General features: G+C 44.9%; 1 protein-coding gene across 1 annotated transcript; it reads right to left on the bottom strand.

Annotated features, from left to right (window-relative positions):
• Positions 1 to 7,346: 7,346 nt before the first annotated feature.
• PIP4P1 (phosphatidylinositol-4,5-bisphosphate 4-phosphatase 1) lies at positions 7,347 to 23,312 on the bottom strand. The gene is made up of 7 exons (XM_075829087.1): positions 23,056 to 23,312; positions 19,298 to 19,485; positions 19,057 to 19,163; positions 18,722 to 18,827; positions 9,304 to 9,356; positions 9,125 to 9,215; positions 7,347 to 9,042 (listed from the first exon to the last, which is right to left on the bottom strand). The coding sequence occupies exons 1-7, from the start codon at positions 23,294 to 23,296 to the stop codon at positions 8,899 to 8,901; spliced, it is 930 nt and encodes a 309-aa protein (XP_075685202.1). The 5' UTR covers positions 23,297 to 23,312; the 3' UTR covers positions 7,347 to 8,898.
• Positions 23,313 to 23,833: the final 521 nt, after the last annotated feature.

Here is a 23,833-nt window from a genome sequence, read left to right as displayed (position 1 = left end):
ATCCGCACCGCAGGTCAATTTATGAACGTTTTCGCTGCAGATTTTTTTTTTCTGCAGTGTGCGCATGACATTTGTTTACATCTCATCCACTTTGCTGCTACTGTAAATGCTGGGGAATTTTTGCAGTTTTGTTGTAGAAATTCTGCAGCGTTAACACTATGTACGTATCAAACTAGCAACAGGGTAATATAGAGATTCGCCTGAATCTAACGTTGATTACCTTTTTCACATGGGTGCCTCCTTTGCAGAGAGAATAGTTTTATTCAGTATATGCAAATGAGCATTTTGGAGCAACGAGGGCGCCACCGGTGCTCCAAAACGCTGTCTTCTTTCCCCAGTCCATCCATCCATCCCTTCGTTAATTGACAGGTGCCAGGGAGTAATAGGTGAGTTTACGCCTGACCCCCGTAGTCTCCTGAACACTCGCGGCTCTGCTTCATAATCGGCGCATCCGAAAAAAGTAATAAACGGTCGATTCAGGTGAGCCGACTCTGTTACCCTGTTGCTAGTTTGGCCAACATCTCCCCATATAGATTTATTAGAGTAAAATTCAGATTTCTTCCACCTTAACCCCTTCCCTCTTTGGCCATTTTTGACCTTCCTGACAGAGCCTCATTTTTCAAATCTGACATGTCACTTTATGTGGTAATAACTTCGGAATGCTTTTACCTATCCAAGCGATTGTGAGATTGTTTTCTCGTGACACATTGAACTTCAGTACAATACATTCAGGATTTAATCGTAAAAAACACCAACATTTTGTGAAAAAATTGCAAAAATTAGCATTTTTCTAAATTTAAATGTATCTTGTAAGACAGATAGTAATACCACACAAAATAGTCACTAATTATCATCCCCCATATGTCTACTTTAGATTGACATCGTTTTTTTGAACATATATATTAGACAACCCCGATAAATCACCCCATTTTAAAAACTTCACCCCTCAAAGTATTCAAAACAGCATTTAGAAAGTTTCTTAACCCTTTAGACCAGGGGTCTCAAACTCGGCCGGGTAAGTGGGCCGCATATAGAAAAAATGGGAAGTTGACAGGCCGCATTACTTTCAAATTTGATACAATACAAAATTATTGTTAATCAATTAGTTATTTGAACTACTAGAACACTATATTACTAGAATAATAATACTACATTACTAAATAATACCGCTAGGTTTAAAATTTTAGATATTTCTCCACGTGCTTATTTCAACAATCCAGCTTTCCAGTTTGTGTCGCTAAATGCAGATGCTGCCGCAGAGTCCTCCGTAGATGCTGCCGCAGAGTCCTCCGTAGATGCTGCCGCAGAGTCCTCCGCAGATGCTGCCGCAGAGCCCTCCGCAGATGCTGCCGCAGAGCCCTCCGCAGATGCTGCCGCAGTGTGCCCTCCGCAGATGCTGCCGCAGTGTGCCCTCCGCAGATGCTGCCGCAGTGTGCCCTCCGCAGATGCTGCCGCAGTGTGCCCTCCGCAGATGCTGCCGCAGTGTGCCCTCCGCTGATGCTGCCGCAGTGTGCCCTCCGCTGATGCTGCCGCAGTGTGCCCTCCGCTGATGCTGCCGCAGTGTGCCCTCCGCTGATGCTGCCGCAGTGTGCCCTCCGCTGATGCTGCCACAGTGCCGTCAGGGGCGTCCCGGAGCAGAGCCGCTTCTGGCACTCTGCCTGGGATTCCAGCTCTGCTCCTGACATCACTGTCCATATATAGACAGAGATGTCAGGGGCAACCCCAGAGCTGGAGTCCCGGGCAGAGCGCTAGTAGGCTCTTCCTGGGACTCCAGCTGGGCTCCTGACATCACTGGGACTCCTGCTCTGGGGAAGCCCCTGACATCATTGTCGATGTATGGACAGCGATGTCAGAGGCTTCCCCAGAGTTCCGGAGCAGAGCCGATAATAGAGCTCTGCCCGGGACTCCGCTCTGGGGAAGACCCTGACACACTGTCCACATATGGGCAGCGATGTCAGGGAATTCCACAGAGTCCCGGAGCAGAGCCGACACCAGCGCTCTGCTCGGGACTCCGGCTCTGGGGAAGCCCGAGACATCGCTGTTCATATGTGGACAGCGATGTCAGGGAATTCCACAGAGTCCCGGAGCAGAGCCGACACCAGCGCTCTGCTCGGGACTCCGGCTCTGGGGAAGCTCGAGACATCGCTGTTCATATGTGGACAGCGATGTCAGGGAATTCCGCAGAGCCGACACCAGCGCTCTGCTCCGCTCTGGGCAAGACCCTGACACACTGTCCATATATGGGCAGCGATGTCAGGGAATTCCACAGAGTCCCGGAGCACAGCCTGTACTAGAGCTCTGCCCGGGACTCCGGCTCTGGGGAAGCCCCAGACGTCGCTGTTCATGTGGACAGTGATGTCAGGGAATTCCAGAGTCTTGGAGCAGAGCCGATACTAGCGGCTGTGTCCCGCGGGCCGCAGATGACAGCCCCAGGGGCCGCATGCGGCCCGCGTGCTTGAGACCCCTGCTTTAGACGTTTCACAGGAATTAAATCAAAGTAGAGGTGAAATTTTCTAAATTTTTTTTTTTTGCAAAAAATTATTTTTAATCTATTTTTCTTGTAACACAGAAGGTTTGACTAGAGAAATGCAACTCAATATTTATTGCCTAGAGTCTGCAGTTTTTAGAAATATACCACATGTGGCCCTAGTGCGCTTATAGACTGAAGCACCAGCCTCCGAAGCAAAGGAGCAACGAGTGCATTTGTCTTTTTTTTTTTTTTTTTTTTAGTAAAATATTTTTATTTGATTTTCAAGAAAACCCAAAACAAATAATACATGTTCACATTATTTAGACTTTGTCTGGACATAATATAAACTTCACCCAACAATAGGTTTGCGTATAAAAAGAATACTCATTTCAGTATATACGAAATTAGAATGATTTTGTCAGATAAAACACAACCTAACTGTAACTAACGTTCATCCCCCCACCCCCCTATGCAAGTGGATCTCAGGCGTACATCAAATCGGACATGTCAGAGCTAAAGAATAATTTCAGAGAATGATCTCCCAATCCTACCAAAGTATTATAGTTTCAGCCGTCCCAGTGTACCTGCAATGTTCTCTCTGTGGTACCTGCAGTTTGCTGAAAGGAAGTCATCAATTCCATGATGTCACGCGTATGGAAATCCTCTCCGTTTCCAGTCTATCCATCAAAATATATCTCTTCATTTGCACCAAAACCTCAGTCATGGATGGTATTTGTGGCGTAAGCCAATGTGTAAGTATACATCTCTTGGCCACTAATAACAGGGCATGTAGTGCCAAAGGGCCATGGCATGAATCTGACAAGGAGTGAAACAATAATGGCAACGGACCATTATTCAATGTTATTTCCCAGGTGTCTTATTAATGGGGCCTCCTTTTTATTAGAAAATATTTTAGGCACCATGTCGGGTTTTAAGGGCTCTTGTGTTGCCAAAACAATGGAAAACCCCCAAAAGTGACCCCCATTTTGTAAACCACCCCTTGAGGAAATTATCTAGGGGTATAGTGAGCATTTTGACCCCGCAGGTTTTTTGCAGAAATTAGTGGAAGTAGGCCGTGAAAATGAAACTCTACATTCTTTCAAAGAGAATGTAGGCTTAGCTAATTTTTTAGAAATTCCACATGGACTAAAGGAGAAAAAGCACTGCAACATTTGTAAAACAATACCCCACATGTGGTCATAAACAGCTGATTGGACACACGGCGGAGCTCAGAAGGGAAAGAGCGCTATTAGGCTTTTGGAGCTCAAATTTAGCTGGAATGGTTTGCGGCGGCCATGTCGCATTTGCAAAGCCCCTGAGGGACTAAAACAGTGGAAACGCCCAAAAAGTGACTCCATTTAGGAAACGCCATCCCTTGAGGAATCCATCTAGGGGTATAGTGAGCATTTTGACCTCACAGGTGTTTCATAGATTTTATTGGCAGTGAAAATAAAAAATCCTTTTTCTTCAATAAGACGTAGTTGTAGCTCCAAATTTTTTATTTTCTCAACAAATAAAGGAAAAAAAGAATATAAACATACGTGGTCATAAACTGCTGTTTGGGCAGAGTTGGGCTCAGAAGGGAAGGAGCACCATTTGCTTTTGGAGTACAGATTTTGCTGGATTGGTTTCTGGTTGCTATGTCGCATTTGCAAAGCCCCTGTGGGACCAAAACAGTGGAATCCCCCCCCCCCCCACAAGTGGCCCCATTTTTGAGTGAAAATTTTATTTTTTCCATAGATATGCTACTATCTGGTGCACAGCTTGTGCCACCATAACAAGACAGCTCTCTAATTATTATGCTGTGTTTCCTGGTTTTAGAATCACCCTACGTGTGGCCCTAATCTTTTGCCTGGACATTCGACAGGGCTCAGGAGTGAAAGAGTACTATGTAGAATTGAGGCCTACCTAATTTGGCGATTTACAAAGTATTGGTTCACAATTGCAGGGCTCTGATGTGAAATAATAAAAGAAGCCGCTGAGAAGTGACCCCATTTTGGAAACTACACCCCTCAAGGCATTTATTAAGGGCTGTAGTGCGCATTTTCACCCCACAAGTCTTTTCCATAAATGATTGCGCTGCAGAAGATGCAAAGTAAAAATTAACATTTTCCCCTAGATATGCCATTTCAGTGGCAAATATGTTGTGCCACTGGAGACACACACCCCAAAAATTGTTAAAAGGGTTCTCCCGGGTATGGCGATGCCATATATGTGGAAGTAAACTGCTGTTTGGGAACTCTGTAGGGTTCAGAGGGGCGGGAGCGTGGATTTTGCTTGATAGTAGTTTTGTTTGGAGTTTTACTGGTATTTCAGTTTATAATATGGGGGCACATGTGAGCTGGGCAGAGTACATCAGGGGCATAGTCAGGTGGTATAAGGTAAAAAAATAAATAATCCATAGATGTGTGTTATGCTGTGCTCAATCCTTTCTGCACAGGCCGGTGTCGCACTGATAAATGTCCTTTCTTATCCCCCTTTTGCAGTTTGGGGAATTCTGCTGGGAAGTGTTGTCCTGGTATAATACGGGCACCCTCGCTTCCAGCAGATATGTTTGGGCCCTCCCCTTCCTGGTTCCCTAATTTTAGTGCCCTTGATAATTCGCCTCTTGAAACAGAAGAAATGTTTCCCCTGATCTGCACAACCGGATATTTTTTTTCCTGACTTATTGGAGCCTTAACTAATTTTATTTTTCATAGACCTAGTGGGATGAGGGCTGTATTTTTGCGGGATGAGCCGTAGTTATTATTGGTACAATTTTGGGGTACATGCGACTTTTTATCCTTTTTTTTTGGGAGGCCAGGTGACAAAAAAACAGCAATTCTGGAATATTTTTTTTAGTTCTTTTTATATAGCGTTCACCACGCATAATAAATTACATGTTAACTTTAGGCCTTATTTACACGAGCGCTGCACATCTCGGACGGGAAAAGCTGCAGTTTTTCACGCCCGAGGTGCATCCGTGCTCGGTGCTGCGGGATGCGATGTCATGCATCCCCCATAGTTGAGAGTCTATGGAGGGATGGACGAATAGAACGGACATGTCCTATTTTCACACGGTCCGTGAAACAACGGCTGTTTGAACGGCCACATTGAATTACATAGGTCCGCGGGACGGCCGCTGTTTCAACGGCCGTCCCACAGACGTTTAACACGCTCGTGTAAATAAGCTCTTATTCTGCGGGTCAGTACGATTCCGGCGATACCTAACTCATAACACTATGTTTTACAACTTTTTGCACAATAAAATTACTTTTGTAAAGAGAATGTATTTTTTCTGTCGCCAAGTTGTGAGAGTCATAACTTTTGAATTTTTTCGTCGACAATGCTGTATGAGGGCTTGTTTTTTGCGAGACGAGATATAGTTTTTATAGGCACCATTTTTGGATACGTGCAACTTTTTGATTACTTTTTATTTCAATTTCTGGAAGACAAAGTGACCAAAATAACAGCAATTATGGCAGTGTTTTTTTTGGTTGTTTTTTTTACGGCGTTCACTGCGCAGGATAAATAATAAGATTTTTATAGTTCAGGTCATTACGGTCGCAGCGATACCAAATATGTATGGCTTTATTATTTTTTTTCAATAAGTGACTTGATAAGCGAAAAACCGCAATTGTGTTTTATTTTATTACTTGAAACTTTTATTTTTACTTTTTTTTACACTTTTCTTTAGTCCCACTAGGGGACTTGAAGCTCCAACTGTTTGTTTGATGTTCTAATACATTGCACTACCTATGTAGTGCAATGTATTAGAACTGTCAGTTGTTCACTGACAGCAAGCCTATCAGGCGCCGTCGTCGGACGGGGCCTAATTGCCTTCCGTAGTGGCAGACAGGGGGCCATTGTTAGGGCTCCTGTTTCCATAGTAGCAGTCACCAGCCTTGCCATCGCATGGCAGGCTGCCGATTTGCTACTAACCGCTAAGATGCAGCGATCTCATTGGACACCCACTGCTGTAACATACAGCTGGCACCCGACGGTGATGTCACTGGCTCAGCTCCTGAGCCAGCTCCATCTCCTTCACGTACGTGATTTTGCGGGAAGGGGTTAATTACAGTATGTAGGCTGAGGCCAGAGTGTTATAAATCTAGTTTGTGTAGGAGCCCATTTAAATGCAGTCACCATCAGGTAGTTAGGTTGGATGCCAAGTGCTGCATATATTTAAGAAACAGGTGACATAAGTACATGCTGTATCCATATTAAGAAGCTGTGTATACTTTTTGCCATGTTGCATCACCTGTTTTTGCCAAATATGGGGGTAAATCCAATCAGACACTAGGGAGTAACTAATCTACTTTCTTCTGCTCCCATTTTTCCTTAAAATATGAGTTATAACAAGCACCAACAATATGGCCGTGCAAAGGTGTCCTAGCTGCCGGTCTGTCCGTTACGTAGACCTGTGGATGCAGCTTTAGGCCTAATTCACACAAGCGTGTCCGTTTTGCGTGCGTAAAAATCTGCAGTGTTTTTCCTGCGTTGCAGTTCCGTTTGGCATCAGTGTAAATTGCGCGTCTGCATTTTTTTATGCACGTATGTCATCCATATGTCACGTGTTTTTTACGTCAGCAAAAGAAACAAAGGTGTTTCATTTTTTTTCCTCATCATTTCTTTAGCAACTGGTGCGTGAAAAACACGGACAGCACACGGATGACCCATCCGCACAAGAATAGGACACGCTGCGTGAAAAACACAGAATGGCCCCATTGAATTGCATAGGTTCGGGTGACGTCCGTTGTTTTAACGTGCGTAACAAGGACGTGAAATACGCTCGTGTGAATAAGGCCTTAGTCCACAGCGGCCAGAAATTTCCTGTTTTTTAATGTGTATTCTCCTATGGTCAGATTATGCGAATTATCAAGAAAAGCCCTACAAAACATGTCATTTTTTCTTTAATGTTTTGGGAACAATGCTCAGAACAATTCTGGAAATAAGCCAAGACAGTCTAAAAAGGAAAAATAAAACATTTATATTTTCAAGTGAAATAAAATTTGCAGGAAGCACAGCAGCAACAGAAAGAGAAAATTCAATTATTTACAACTCCGCTGCACAATCATAAAAAACAGATTGGACCCTACAGACATCACAATGGATCGTTATCATCGGAATCCGGAAGAAACACGAAGGCCTCATTCAAGTGGGCGTTTTGCACACGTTTTTGGAAGCAAAACCAGGAGTAGAACATAAAAAAAATCTTTCCACTACACTTCTAACTGTTCGGTGTTATGGACCAACTCCTGGTGTTGTCTTACAATTACTGAAGCGAAACACGGACCAGAATACTGCCGTGTGAATGAGGCCTAACTTGGCTTCCCGTCTACACTGCCACCATTTAAATGATGATTCCCCTTTATAAAAAGAATAATGCCCTCATAGAGAAGCGAGATGATAAAAACACACGAGGAGACGTCTGAAGCACCACATCTAAAGAGGTCTATGTAGTGTCCTAGAGGTAGCAACAGAAAAACTTCTAGCCCTGTAAGGCTTTATTGGAAAGTTTAAAATTCCAGTGTTAGAAAGTTTGGCCTAACGTTCAGTAAGGGGTAAGACGTGATTAATGTGACAAATCATACGAGGATTTCATACATCGCCTGCAGCAAGGTTCCATTCTTTTTTTACTAGCTGCTGCCAATGTGTTATGCACGGACGTGGGAATGAAATGGATTAATAGCGAAGAGGACTGAGGAATTTTTCCCTTAAATATACCTACAAATGATGTAAGGATTGCATTGGTCTGGTTTATTCATGCAGCTAGCGATGCTACGGTTTGTTGGAAGCAAACCGAAGGTCCTTCTCATAGTGATATAGTGTTCTGAAGGCCTCTCGGGAAAGGCTGACGGTGAAATGATGTTCCTCAGGTCAAATAAAGCCTTTCTGCAACTCATCTAACCCCCCTCCCAACAAAACAAAAAAAAAATTCTAAAACTTTTTTAAGGTGCAACAAATAGGATATGACACAATGTGGAGAACCATCCTCCCAAGGCGGACAGTGCCTTACTCTTCACTATGCCACCACTTTTTGTACAGTAACCCTAATGCTCATTTCCCTGCTCCTCAATGTAAACATTACCCTGCATCTGCTGCTGCAAAAATAAAACCTAGCAGCCCTTATCGGTCTCTATCGTGCCCCCTACACTCCTCTTAAGGATCACAGGATTATTTAAAGCGATTAACCCCTTAGCAGCTACAGGGTCCTGCAAAACTTTGCAGCCCCTGGTGGTGAAGAGGTTAACATTGGGCAGCAGTAAACATTAGCAGGTGGTTTGAAAATAGTCAAATCATCATATTCAATACTGCTTTATAAAGGCAGCAAGGATTTCATCCTGTGATTGATGGTCATAGCAATGACTCCGTCCTGTGCCTTTAAAAAGGTTACTCGCCATTCTGGCCACCAAGGGGGCAGCTGGAGGAGGAAGGTCGAGGTAGGCTCACGAGAAGCTCTGGATGGGATGACTGACTCTCATACATGCCCAGTAAATGGCACGGCCCAAACAGATCAGTACCAACAGCAGCAGCAGTGCCCATGAGGCATAGATTCCACCATACTGACGTGCCAATGTCCATGTGCCTGCCTGCAAGACAAATAATAATTCTTAAGTAAATAGTACAGCTTGTTTTCTGCGTGTGCGTGTGCGCGTGTATGTGTATACTTACCACAAGCCCAGCTGCAGCTACAGCAAGTAAAAAGCCCATAAGAAAGCAGCAAACACATCTCTTTCTCGGGTACCTCAGTCCAATAGAAGAGCTGCACGTGAATAAAAATCAAAGCAGTGAAAACTACAAGATCCTTGCATCCGTCCCCAACCTTAACCAACTACTTTTCTCATACTTACACTTTACGGCAATGTGGGCAGCGTGCCAAGGTCCGGTCTGAAAAATCTGTCCACTAAGAGACGGAGAGAGGGAAGCATAAGCAGTCATTGTAAAAAAAACAAATAATGGTTCAATAACAAGCATCCGAAACCAAGGTGTTGTAATGTGCAGGCACATCTTCATTCCTCTAATGTGTGCTACATGTTCAAGCGGTTGGAATGGTGACCCTGGACCAGGGCCAGCTCCAGGTTTATGTGGGCCCTTGGCGACACAGACTTAGTAGGCCCCTTTGCGGGGGAACTCACAGCGGCAGTAAAATGGCAGAAAACATCACTTTGTGCCCCCATATAGACGTTAGGCCCCCAGTTTGTACCCCCCATAAATGTAGTGCCCTCTGTAGATAGTGCCACACAGCCTCCCACGTAGTGCCACACAGCCTGCCTCCTTGTAAGTAGCGCCTTTGGGGTTCCCTCTAGGAGTGGAATCCCCAGCCAGAACATTGCCGATGCTCTGGCTGGGGATTCCGCTTCAAGAGAAACCCGACGTCACTGTCCATATATAGACAGTGTTGTCAGGGGCAACCCCAGAGCCATAGTCCCGGGCAGAGCACTACTAGCACTCTGCCTGAGACTTCTGCTCTGCTTCTGACATCACTCCCCATATATGGATAGTGATGTCCAGAGCAGAGCTGAAGTCCCGGGCAGAGTGCTAGTAAAGGCTCTGCTCCGGTACTCCGGCTCTGGGGAAGCCCCTGACATCACTGTCCATATACGGCTAGTGATGTCAGGGGCAACCCCAGAGCCAAAGACCCGGGCAGAGCACTACTAGCGCTCTGCCTGGGACACTGCTCTGCTCCTGACATCACTGTCCATATGTGATGTCAGGGGCTTCCCCAGAGACGGAGTCCCGGCGCAGAGAGGCTTGTAGCGCTCTGCCTGGGACGACTTCTCTCCCTCTGACATCACGGTCCATATATGGACAGTGATGCCGTGAGGACAGCAGCGACTGCACCCGGCAGCCGAGTTGCCCCCCCCCCCCGCACAAGAGTAGTGGGCCCAGGCACCTGCCCAGTTCGCCAGGTGCTGACGCCTTCCCTGACCTGGACCCATAACACTGAATGGCTGGAACTGCTGCTGACCCAAAGGGGAAAACAATGTGGGGCCGCAGAAACACAATCCATTCCTCCCTCATATTTCTCACATCTTGGACCTCAAATAGTCCATCAAATCACGGAACTGTCTGCACAGCCCCATAGACTAATATAGGTCCGTGCGACGCACGTGAAAATCACACGCGTTGCACGCACGTATATCACGTTCGTTTGAATAAGCCCTAAGGGAAACACCACATTTTCATATAAAGTAATCTATAAAATTTTAACCAATTCATGGCAATTTATTAATGGAAATAATATTTTTAAAGTCCTTACTTAACCCCTTCCCAACCCGTGATGTATCGGCACATCATGGAGCGGGGAGGGGATCATGTATGGAGCGGGCTCACGCGCTGAGCCCGCTCCATACACTGCAGGTATCCACTTCTGACACGCTGCTTTAACAGCCAGGAACAGCGATGATGCTGTTCCTGGCCGTTTAACTAGTTAACCCCTTCCCTACATTTGACGTATCCATACACCAAAGTCGGGTAGGGGAAGTATGGAACGGGCTCACGGAGTGAACCCGCTCCATACGATGCAAGTGTCGGCTGTTTGTTACAGCCGACACTTCAGAGTAACGAGTCCTGCTCGTTTAACTCGTTAAATGCTGTGGTCAATAGCAACCGCAGCATTTAAATCGTTTACACCTCTGTTAAACGTATGCATCTGCAAGTTCCAGTGACGTAACTTTTCACATATGAACAGTTATCACAGGAGATTCCCGACATCAGAGGGAGTCGGAATGGCCACAGTGCGATCCTGAGCCACAGGTGGCTCCTCTCTCACTTCCTCCCGGCCCCATTGCCTTGGCCTTTGTGACCCCACACCCCACCATTCCTGCACTGCCCAGAGAAGCTTTCCCAAAGACTAACACAGAGAACCACACACCGCCCACATGGCAGCCCAACTATCCCCCGCAACAGAAAGGTCTTCAAAGCAACCGTAGTCCCCGGCTGATATTTATCTCCACCCTGGAGCTGCCCTGGGGTTGCCCCAGTGACTTAACTATTCATGTATGGCCAGTTACGTCACTGGGGCTACGGAAGCTCCAGTGACGTTACTATCCATATATCTTTCCTGACAAACAAGCCAAACATGATGTGAACAGGTCAGAAGTCTGATGTAAGAAGGCAAAAAACTAAGCAAGTAAAATTTCAGTTGACTGCGCAGCAGAAATGTTTTACAAGGCCAGTTGAGAAAAGCACAGCAGCAATGCCGGCCTCCTACCATGTGTCACAGCGAGCTGCAAAAAACTTTCATACATGGAGCCTGCACCATAGGTGGTGAATGCCAGCTTTTTCAAAGAGCTGCCACCGGCCTGCAACAGCTGGGATCGGAGATAACTCTGATCCATAGCCGTTTAACCCCCTCAGATGCAATACACGACCATTGAGGCCCGATTGGCTGCAGCGGTCACGTTCTGGCCACACATAAACGAGCACGGGGAGGACCACCGGAGCGTCAACGCTGAATCGCCAGGGAAAAGAATAGGTAGAGTACTGATTGTTTATTATTTTAGGACATTGGCAGCTGTTCATAAAACATTTTAAACAACTCTGTGAACCCCTTTAATTTCACAAATTACGTTTTTATTGTCCCCTATTCATTTATTATTCTTCTTAGCCTAAAACCGATCATTAGCAAATTCCAAAAAACTTTAAAAATTGAATTAAAGAAAATTGAAATATAATTTGCAAAAACAAAAAGTAATCGTTTTGGTTTTGGATCGTTGTCACGCTTTCTTGTTGCCTGTACCATCATACAGTAAACTCCCATTCACTGACAACCAACTAAGGACCCGTTCACATCTGCTTCGGTGTTTCCATTGCTGTGTCGTCAGAGGAGCAGAACAACAAAAATACCGGAAGCGCCATTTCGTTGCATGACAGACACCATTGGAAACCATTGACATTTATAGTAAACTGCACTATTGTTTCCGTTATTTTTGGCCGGATCTGTGACAAAGGCCCCAATGCAGATGTGAGCAGGCCCTAATATCTTGGAAATGTTGAGGAAAGGAAACATAAAAGTATATTATAAAGTTGTAGAACTTTTCACTTATACAGTGATTAAAGAGGCTCTGTCACCAGATTTTGCAAGCCCTATCTGCTATTGCAGCAGATAGGCGCAGCAATGCAGATTACAGTAACGTTTTTAAGTTATGACCATTTTCGTATTTATGCAAATGAGGCTTGCAAAAGTACAACTGGGCGTGTTGAAAAGTAAAAGTACAACTGGGCGTGTATTATGTGTGTACATCGGGGCGTGTTTACTACTTTTACTAGCTGGGCGTTCTGACGAGAAGTATCATCCACTTCTCTTCAGAACGCCCAGCTTCTGGCAGTGCAGACACAGCCGTGTTCTCCAGAGATCACGCTGTGACGTCACTCACAGGTCCTGCATCGTGTCAGACGAGCGAGGACACATCGGCACCGGAGGCTACAGATGATTCTGCAGCAGCATCGGCGTTTGCAGGTAAGTCGATGTAGCTACTTACCTGCTGATGCTGCTGCAGAATCAACTGTAGCCTCTGGTGCCGACACGATGCAGGACCTGTGAGTGACGTCACAGATCTGCACTGCCAGAAGCTGGGCGTTCTGAAGAGAAGTGGATGATACTTCTCGTCAGAACGCCCAGCTAGTAAAAGTAGTAAACACGCCCCGATGTACGTACATAATACACACCCAGTTGGATTTTTACTTTAACCCCTTCCCTCTTTAGCCACTTTTGACCTTCCTGACAGAGCCTCATTTTTCAAATCTGACATGTGTCACTTTATGTGGTAATAACTCCGGAATGCTTTCACCTATCCAAGCGATTCTGAGATTGTTTTCTCGTGACACATTGGACTTTATGTTACTGGCAAAATTTGCTCGATATGTTCAGTATTTAATTGTGAAAAACACCAAAATTTAGCGAAAAATTGCAAAAATTAGCATTTTTCTCAATTTAAATGTATCTGCTTGTAAGACAGGCAGTTATAATACACAAAATTGTTGCTAATTAACATCCCCCATATGTCTACTTTAGATTGGCATCGTTTTTTGAACATCCTTTTATTTTTCTATGACCTCACAAGGCTTAGAACTTTAGCAGCAATTTCTCACATTTTCAAGAAAATTTCAAAAGGCTATTTTTACAGGGGCCAGTTCAGTTGTGAAGTGGTTTTGAGGGCCTTATATATTAGAAACCCCAAAAAAGTCACCCCATTTTAAAAACTTCACCCCTCAAAGTATTCAAAACAGCATTTAGAAAATGTCTTAACCCTTTAAACATTTCACAGGAATTAAAGCAAAGTAGAGGTGAAATTTACAAATTTCATATTTTTCTGCAGAAATACATTTTTAATACAATTTTTTTTATAACACAGAAGGTTTTACCAGAGAAATGCAACTCAATATTTGTTGCCCAGTTTTTGCAGTTTTAGGAAATATCCCACATGTGGCCGTAGCGTGCTACTGGACTGAAACACCGGCCTCAGAAGCAAAGGAGCACCTAGTGGATTTTGGGGCCTTATTTTTGTTAGAATATATTTTAGGCACCATGTCAGGTTTGAAGGGCTCTTGCGGTGCCAAAACAGTCAAAATCCCCCAAAAGTGACCCCATCTGGGAAACTAGACACCTCAAGGAAATTATCTAGGGGTGTAGTGAGCATTTTCACCGCACAGGTTTTTTACAGAAATTATTGGAAGTAGGCCGTGAAAATTAAAATCAACATTTCTTCAAAGAAAATGTAGGTTTAGCGATTTTTTTTCTCATTTCCACAAGGACTAAAGGAGAAAAAGCACCGCAAAATTTGTAAAGCAATTTCTCCCGAGTAAAACAATACCTCACATGTGGTAATAAACGGTTGTTTGGAGACACGGCGTGGCTGAGAAGGGAAAGAGCGCCATTTGGCTTTTGGAGTTCACATTTAGCAGGAATGATTTGCGGAGGCCATGTCACATTTACAAAGCCCCTGAGGGGACAAAACAGTGAAAACCCCAAACAAGTGACCCCATTTTGGAAACTATACCCCTTGAGGAAATTATCTAGGGGTATAGTGAGCATTTTGACCCCACAGGTTTTTTGCAGAAATTTTTGCAAGTAGGCTGTGAAAATGAAAATCTACATTTTTTCAAATAAAATGTAGGTTTAGCTAATTTTTTTTCATTTCCACAAGGACTAAAGGAGAAAAATCACCATAAAATTTGTAAAGAAATTTCTCCCGAGTAAAACAGTACCCCACATGTGGTAATAAACGGCTGTTTGGACACACGGCGAGGCTGAGAAGGGAAAGAGCGCCATTTGGCTTTTGGAACTCAAATTTAGCAGGAATGGTTTGCGGAGGCCATGTTACATTTACAAAGCCCCTGAGGGGACAAAACAGTGGAAACCCCCCACAAGTGACCCCATTTTGGAAACAACACCCATTGAGGAAATTATCTAGGGGTATAGTGAGCGATTTGACACCACAGTTTTTTTGCAGAAATTATTGGAAGTAGGCCCTGAAAATAATAATCTACATTTTTTCAAAGAAAATGTAGGTTTAGCTAATTTTTTCTCATTTCCAGAAGGACTAAAGGAGAAAAAGCACCACAAAATTTGTAAAGCAATTTCTCCCGAGTAAAACAATACCCCACATGTGGTAATAAACGGCTGTTTGGACACACGGCAGGGCTTAGAAGGGAAAGAGCACTATTTGACTTTTTGAGATCACATTTAGCAGGAATGATTTGCGGAGGCCAGGTCACATTTGCAAAGCCCCTGAGGGGACAAAACAATGAAAACGCCCAAAAAGGGACTCCATTTAGGAAACTACACCTCTTGAAGAATGCATCTAGGGGTGTAGTGAGCATTTTGACCCCACAGATGTTTCATAGAATTTATTAGAATTAGGCAGTGAAAATAAAAACAGTCCTTTTTCTTCAATAAGACGTAGCTTTAGCGCAAATTTTTTCATTTTCTCAACAAATAAAGGAAAAAAAGAACCCAACATTTGTAAAGCTATTTCTCCCGAGTACGGCAATACCCCATATGTGGTCATAAACTGCTGTTTGGGCAAACGGCAGGGCTCAGAAGGGAAGGACCGCCATTTGGAGTGCAGATGTTGCTGGATTGGTTTCTGGGCACCTGTGGGCCCAAAACAGTGGAAACCCCCCAGAAGTGACCCCATTTTGTAAACTACACCCCTCAATGCATTTACCAAGGGGTGTAGTAAGCATTTTAACCCTGCAGGTGTTTTGTAGAAATTAGTGTGCGCTCAATGTTGCAGAGTGAAAATGGGATTTTTTTCCATAGATATGCCAATATGTGGTGCCCGGCTTGTGCCACCATAACAAGACAGCTCTCTAATTATTATGCGGTGTTTCCCGGTTTTAGAAACACCCTACATGTGGCCCTAATCTTTTGTCTGGACATATGACAGGGCTCAGAAGTGAAGAGTACCATGCGGAGTGGAGGCCTAATTTGGCGATTTACAAAGTATTGGTTCACAACTGCAGAGGCTCAGATGTGAAATAATAAAAAGAAACCCCTGATAAGTGACCCCATTATGGAACTGCACCCCTCAAGGCATTTATTAAGGGGTGTAGTGAGCATTTTCACCCCACAGGTCTTTTCCATAAATGAATGCGCTGCGGATGGTGCAAATTAAAAATTTATATTTTTCCCTAGATATGCCATTCAGTGGCAAATATGTCATGCCCAGCTTATGACGCTGGAGACACACACCACAAAAATTGTTAAAAGGGTTCTCACGGGTATGACGGTGCCATATATGTTGAAGGAAACTGCTGTTTGGGCACGCTGTAGGGTTCAGGGCCGAGGGAGCACCATTTGGCTTTTGGAGAGCGGATTTTGCTTGGTACTATATTTGTTTGAGTATTGCTGGTGTTTTATAATGTGGGGGTACATGTAAGCGGGGCGGAGTATATAAGGGGCATAGTCAGGTGGTATAAAAAAATAAAAATAATCCATAGATGTGTGTTACGCTGCGAAGCAATCCTTTCTGCACAGGCCGGTGTCGCACTGATAAATGGTGTCATTTCTTATCCCCCTTTTGGTCCACACTCCGCGCCTTTGTAGTTTGGGGAATTTTGCTGGGAAAGTATTATCCTGGTATAATACGGGCACCGTCGCTTCCATCGGATATGATTGGGCCCTCCCTTCCTGGTTCCCTAATTTTAGGTCCTTGATAAATCGCCTCTTGAAACAGAAGAAATGTTCTCCTCGGGCACAACTGCATATTTTTTTATTTCCTGACTTATTGGAGCCATAACTAATTTTATTTTTCATAGACGTAGCGGTATGAGGGCTGGTTTGTTGCGGGACGAGCTGTAGTTATTATTGGTACCATTTTGGGGTACATGTGACTTTTTGATCACCTTTTATCCTATTTTTTGGGATGCCAGGTAAACCAAAAAACGCAATTCTGGCACAGCTTTTTTTGGTTTTTTTTTATACAGAGTTCACCACGCATTATAAACTACATGTTACCTTTATTCTGCGGGTCAGTACGATTCCGGCGATACCTCATTTATAGAACTTTTTTATGTTTTACAACTTTTTGCACAATAAAATTACTTTTGTAAAAAGAATGTATTTTTTCTGTCGCCAAGTTGTGAGAACCATAACGTTTTAATTTTTTTGTCGACGGAGTTGTATGAGGGCTTGTTTTTTGCGGGACGAGCTATAGTTTTTATAGGTACCATTTTTGGATACGTGCGACTTTTTGATCACTTTTTATTGTAATATTTGTAGGGCAAAGTGACTAAAAAACAGAAACTCTGGTAAGGTTTTTTACGGGTTTTTTTTACGCTGTTCACCGCGTGCAATAAATAATATAATATTTTGATACCTCCGGTCGTTACGGTCGTGGCGATACCAAATACATATGGTTTATTATTATTTTTCAATAATAAAGGACTTGATAAGAGTAAAAGGGGGATTGTGTGTTATTTGATTACTTGAAACTTTTATTGTTTTCAAACTTTTATTTTTTGCACTTTTTTTTACACTTTTTTATACTTTTTTTACACTTTTTCTCAAGTCCCACTAGGGGACTTGAAGGTCCAACGGTCAGATTTTTTTTTTTCTAATACATTGCACTACCTATGTAGTGCAATGTATTAGATCTGTCAGTCATTCACTGACAGCAAGCCGTTTAGGCTTCGCCTCCCGGCGGGGCCTAAATCGGCTTCCGTAATGGCAGAGCAGGAGACCATTGTGTCTCCTGTTGCCATAACAGCAGTCGCCAGTCCCGATTGCCTGTCAGGGCTTGCGATCTGCTTGTAACCGCTACGATGCAGCAATCGCTTTCGATTGCTGCATCGAAGGGGTTAATGGCAGGGATCGGAGCTAGCTCCGGTTCCTGCCGTTACAGGTGGATGTCAGCTGTACAGTACAGCTGACTTCCACCGCTGATGACGCCGGATCAGCTCCTGACCCGGCGCCATCTTGCCGGCAGCTACGGAAGCCGATCAGGCTCCGCCGCCGGGCGGATCTTGACCGGCTTCGGTGCTAGGCAGACCGGGAGGCCAGTATTAGGCCTCCGGTTGCCATTGCAGCCACCGGAACCCCGGCAATTTCATTACTGGGGTTCCGATGAGCTGCAAACACCTTAAGTGCAGCGATCGCGTTTGAGCGCTGCACTTAAGGGGTTAATGGCGGGGATCGAAGCTAATTTCGGTCCCCGCCGTTACAGTCGGATGTCAGCTGTAAGATACAGCTGAGATCCGGTGATGATGGGACCGGCTCAGCTTCTGAGCCGGTGCCAAACGTTTGACGTACATGTACGGCAAGATGCGGGAAGTCAGTACTTTCCATGACGTACATGTACGTCAAATGTCGGGAAGGGGTTAAACACGCCCAGTTGGACTTTTGCAAGCCTCATTTGCATAAATACAAAAATGGTCATAACTCGGCCAAAAATGCTCGTTTTTTAAAAATAAAAACGTTACTGTAATCTACATTGCAGCGCCGATCTGCTGCAATAGCAGATAGGGGTTGCAAAATCTGGTGACAGAGCCTCTTTAAGCATCATTTACATAAAATCAGAAAACCCCTTTAAACATCTCCTTTTTTTTCAGCTTGTGCTTTTTTATATGCGAGATGTCATTTTGGTGCACCAGCTGCATTTACATGTAACCCTTTCATGTTTCCTTAAGAGATGGGGGCGTAAACGCAGTAAAATCCCATCTCAGCTGCCTGAAGACATAGGAATACATAGAGTTGCAAAATACTATGTACTGCGGCGTGTCATGAGGCAAAGGTAATAAGTATACAAGAAATCCAAACAATACCAGAAAGTTGCTCTTGCAGTGTCCACAGATGACTCGGACTCCGACAGGCTGTGGTTCTGGGCTCAGGGGTCCGGCGTGCACGGGGCCCAAGTTAATGATTCTTTTACTGGTAAAGACATAAACCTGTTACTTACTTATCGATCAACAGCTTTAAAGGGTTGTACAGGATTCTAAAAACAAGGCTGTTTACTTCCTGTGGACAGGGGTGGCGCTGTTTCTGGAATAAAATGACCACGTTTTTCTAATCCTTTACAAACCCTCCTTTAAGGTCAATTCTTAATGTGTAGCACTGTGGTCACGGTTTAGAAAAAAAAAAAAACATCCTTGGCTTTTACCAGTATGGTCTTGGACAGGCTATCCTCTGGGAGGTGACTTTACAGATCAGCAAGCAATTGCAAGGACAGCGCACATACTTCTTTCCCTGGGGGGCGTTCTTTATCGGCTGTAGGAATAAATGACAAGTCATTAATGTGTTGCCATTGGAATGACTGCCTCTCTTCTCAGGATATTCTTCTCCCTATTGACAGAACCAACCGCACTTTCTTGACATCATTTGACAATGTCTGCATTTCTTACCGTGGCCTCATTGCAGACTCCACACTTCACCACATGTTGGTGCATCTTTCCCTCTACATTGATGAGTGACTGGCAGACCCTACATGTTATCATGGGGGCAGAACCGCTCTCTGGACTGGTCAGCGGAGAATAGGGTGGGGGGTCTTCACTGGGTAACACTGAGCCACCTGTCGGGAAGACCTGAAAACCTGGACAATACGAAAAACAGATCAGAAAGAATGCAAAGATTTGACAGCAAATCCAAAGAGCTGCCAAAGAAACTTTATTAAACCCTTTAGCATTTGCCCACTGTCTTTTGACAGCAGGTGGCGCAGGTCTTGAGTCTACAGCGACGTCTTTAAAGGGGTTTTCCCGTCTTGGACATTTATGACATATCCACAGGATATGCCAAAAATGTCTGATAGATGCGGGTCCCAGCTCTGGGACCCTCATCTATCTATCTATCAAAAGGAGCCCCCTGAACCCCGTACTACATTGCTTGGCTCCTGCTGCCTCCTGGACACTTCCCGATTAGGTGGTTGGGAGTTACATTGGTTGGCTACTTCCGTAACTCCTGAGTTCCGGAAACAGCTGAGCTACGCGGTTTACATAACTGCTATAGAAGTGAATAGGAGTTACCCAAACAGCGTAGCACGGCGAGCTGCACGGTTTCCGGAACTCAGGAGCTACTGAAACAGCAGAGTTTGCTGTACTACGCTGTTTCCAGAACTCCTATTCACTTCCGTGGGAAGCAGCAGGAGCTAAGCAAGGTGAAATGGGGTTCAAGATGCCCCATGCTAGAGATAGGTGCGGGTCCCAGAGCTGGGACCCGCATCTATCAGACATTTCTGGCATATCCTGTGGATATGTCATAAATGTCCAAGATGGGAAAACTCCTTTAAGCTCCACAGTGAGCACACATTTCTGTAAGAACGAGCTGTCACCAACAGCTCCTGTTATTAGAGCAGCCTCCTACATATAGCCGGGATTGGAGAAACCGCCTATCTCGGTCGTTGAACCCTTTGATTGTCACAGTCTGTGACCTCGGCATGATCAAAAGGGACTCCCCTCTACGATCGGGTCACCAGGTTTCCCAGTGACCCAATCGTAGACTGGGGAACCTCTGCAGTCATCCCTGGGGAGCTAGAAAAGACCCTAGGGCTGTCTGTTCAGTATGCCTGCAGTAAGAAAACACTATGTGTTGCTTTAACAGCAGCCTGTGTCATAGTGTCACAGTGCAATATATACAGGATTGCCCACACATTCCAAAAAACCTACACACTGAAAACCTGAAGAATTAATTTAACAGGTTATTTAGTGTGAAATGTGAACGGTATATAAAAAAAAAATAGCAAAAATAAAATTACAGTCATTTATTTGTACCCCAAGCCGCACCAAAGGGATATACAATTTCTCCCGCATAAAACAAGGCCTCATACAGCCAGGTCAACTAAAAAGTAATGGCTGCTGAAATGCAGAGAGGCTAAGGCCTCATTTACACGAGCGTGTGCGTTTTGCGCGCGCAAAAAACGCTGCGTTTTGCGCGCGCAAAAGGCACTTGGCAGCTCCGTGTGTCATCCGTGTATGATGCGCGGCTGCGTGATTTTCGCGCAGCCGCCATCATAGAGATGAGGCTAGTCGACGCCCGTCACTGTCCAAGGTGCTGAAAGAGCTAACTGATCGGCAGTAACTCTTTCAGCACCCTCGACAGTGAATGCCGAACACAATATACACCAACCTGTGAATAAAAAAAGACTTTCATACTTACCAAGAACTTCCTGCTTCCCCCAGTCCGGGCTCCCGGCCGTTGCCTTGGTGACGTGTCCCACTCTTGTCATCCGGCCCCACCTCCCAGGATGACGCCGCAGTCCATGAGACCGCTGCAGCCTGTGATTGGCTGCAGCTGTCACTTGGACTTAACTGTCATCCCGGGAGGTCGGACCGGAGTTATCGGTAAGTCAGAACTTTTTTTTTTTTTTACAGGTTCATGGATTTTCGGAGCGGAAGTCACTGTCCATGGTGCTGAACCAGTTTAACGCTTTCAGCACCGTGGACAGTGACTGTCTCCTGACGTCGCGTACCCGAACATTTTTTACCGGTTTCGGTCAAAACGAGTTTGGCCGAACCCGGTGAAGTTCGGTGCGCTCATCTCGAATTTGACACTCCGTTTGGATGTTTGTAACCAGAAAAGCACGTGGTGCTTTTCTGTTTACATTCAGGAGTTTGACAGCTCTTGCGTGATTTTCGCGCATGCAACGCAGGACCGTCAGTGTGGCATGCGTTGTTTTCACGCACCCATTGAAGTCAATGGGTGCGTGTTGCGTGAAAAACGCAAGAATATAGAACATGTCGTGAGTTTTACGCAACGCACTCACGCAGCGCAAAATTCACGCATCGTCTAAACAGCCCCATAGACTATTATAGGTGCGTACGACACGCGTGAAAAGCACGCGCGTCGCACGCGTGTATAATACGCTCGTGTAAATGAGGCCTAAAACGAAAAAATGTAGCTGGTCATTAAAGGGAAAGTGTCATCAGAACTGACCTATAGCTTAAATCATGACTTAGAAGCGATCGATGTTCGGTCAGGGACACACGACTCGATCTCAGCTGAGAGAACGTTACAGTTTCTATGTATACAGGATACATAGAAGCTGTATCGTGAAATCTAAAAAAAATTTTAATAAAATTTTTTTTTGTAAAAAGTCAATGAGAAAAGTTCTTAACAACAAACATTCATATAAATTAAAAAAATCATTCAAAGGTGTACATAGGTTTTAAAATGAGAAAAGTGGCTACTAGAGAGATCTGCGGATCGATGCTGGTGTTTACAGATGCAGAATAAGACGTGACTGTGTGTGTGTTCGCTGAACTGTCAGTTTGGTCGCTAGCGGCATGTGATATGTAACGAACCGCCCACACATACACTATATGGACAAAAGTATTGGGACACCTACACATTACACCTATGTACCTTGTACCTATGTAAGATCTATTCCCACAAAAACGTACGCAGTGCCGCCCCGGACTTCTGTAATATGCACACGGGCAATGTTATAGGGCGAGCACACCTGTATGACCTTGTATTTTTAAAGCTCATGCTTATGTTCCTAAACGGCGACGGATCCTAAAAGGACTAATAACACTACAACCCTTTTGGGGAGTCTGAACGTATGTATGCACCGGTGTCCATATATGTGAACGGATGGAAGTGTACGTATATATGGGACGTACCAACGTCACCATGGCAGAATATACGTTGCCACAGATGTATGGATGACGTGATGATCTGATCTATTTAGTCTCATCATTGCTCAGAGTAGTAACCATAAAGGACACTCCTTGTCACAAGACAGGTGTATATTGTGCAACAGCAGAGCGCAGGTAGTGAATGCCCACAATGCTCTGCTGGACCACAGACACTTCACAGGTGGCATTATTGCTTCATCCACCTTTAGGCCATGATGTGCCATATCCACATATAGTGAGTGCAGTCACAGATGCATTTCTCAGGGTGACTTAGTGACAATTCAGACATATATAATAGTCACTGGAGCAGCAGAGAACAAGATGACAGCTGTGTGACTACTCTGCCATGTACTAGCACACAAGGACGCCACGCCCCAGGCTTGAGGTGACTACGGCGGCTGTTACCCTCTCCCTACTTGCTCCACCAGCCAATCAGAAACGCGCACACAGGCTCATGAGTGGGCTGATTGAGAAATGGGCGGAGCTCAAGGTCTCACTAATAAACAAAATCACCGAGGGCGGAGCCTTACCTTGCGGCTTGTTGCTGGGGGCGGGCCCAGGACCACCGTACGGAGTAACCGAAGGAAGTGCAGTACTCGGCGAAGGGGCTCCAGGACCTACCGAGGCACCCATGCCCCCTCCGTCCCCGAGATCGGGAAGGAGAGGGGAGCGCTCTCCATCCGCCATGTCCCACGCTCCCACCGGCACACACGGTTCCTGCTGCTTCTCCGTCTGCTGACGCACCTCACTGTGCGGTTGCGCGGGACGCATGCGTAGGAGTTGGGAGGGGGGGATACCAGGACGCATGCGAAGTACATAGTCACGTGCAAAATAATTGCAAACAAAGGTCTTTTCTTCACGTGACGGTCACCTGATTTAGTTTCTCCTTTTCTTTCACCTCATACAACTTTATTGACAGCGCTCAACGTAAGCAAAGTACCAACTCTGGGGGAGATTTACCAAGCAAAATGCACTATAGAAATGGTTTATGGAGTGTGCAAAATGAAATCCGCTTTTAGACCCTTTTTACACATCAACACAGTTTTTAAAAATGTTTACTAAAAGGGGTGCTGCTAAGAGGAGTCATAAAGTGTGGTAAACCCACAGACGTGCTCCATTTTGATCAAAAAAAGAGTGGTGCATATGAACGCCAGGCATGCGGTAGAGTAAGCCAGAATTGGATCCAGGAGAGCAGACCTATAAGGCCTTCCTTTACATATTTATTCTGTTTAACCCCTTCCCGCTTTGGCCACTTTTGACCTTCCTGACAGAGCCTCATTTATCAACTCTGAAATGTTTCACTTTATG

This window comes from Rhinoderma darwinii, chromosome 1 (genome assembly GCF_050947455.1).
Source record: "Rhinoderma darwinii isolate aRhiDar2 chromosome 1, aRhiDar2.hap1, whole genome shotgun sequence".
NCBI lineage: Eukaryota > Metazoa > Chordata > Amphibia > Anura > Rhinodermatidae > Rhinoderma > Rhinoderma darwinii.
Note: the sequence above shows the minus strand (reverse complement) of the source record. Positions and strands in the feature narration are given on the sequence as shown.

What these genes read in the sequence shown, in the direction of transcription:
- PIP4P1 (XM_075829087.1), bottom strand. Translation starts at nt 23,296, where the DNA reads ATGCGTCCCGCGCAACCGCACAGTGAGGTGCGTCAGCAGACGGAGAAG. An exon ending in CCCCAGCAACAAGCCGCAAG is followed by an intron (nt 19,486 to 23,055) that starts GTAAGGCTCCGC and finishes CGTATTGTCCAG; the next exon opens with GTTTTCAGGTCTTCCCGACA. An exon ending in ACTGCAAGAGCAACTTTCTG is followed by an intron (nt 9,357 to 18,721) that starts GTATTGTTTGGA and finishes TCCGTCTCTTAG; the next exon opens with TGGACAGATTTTTCAGACCG.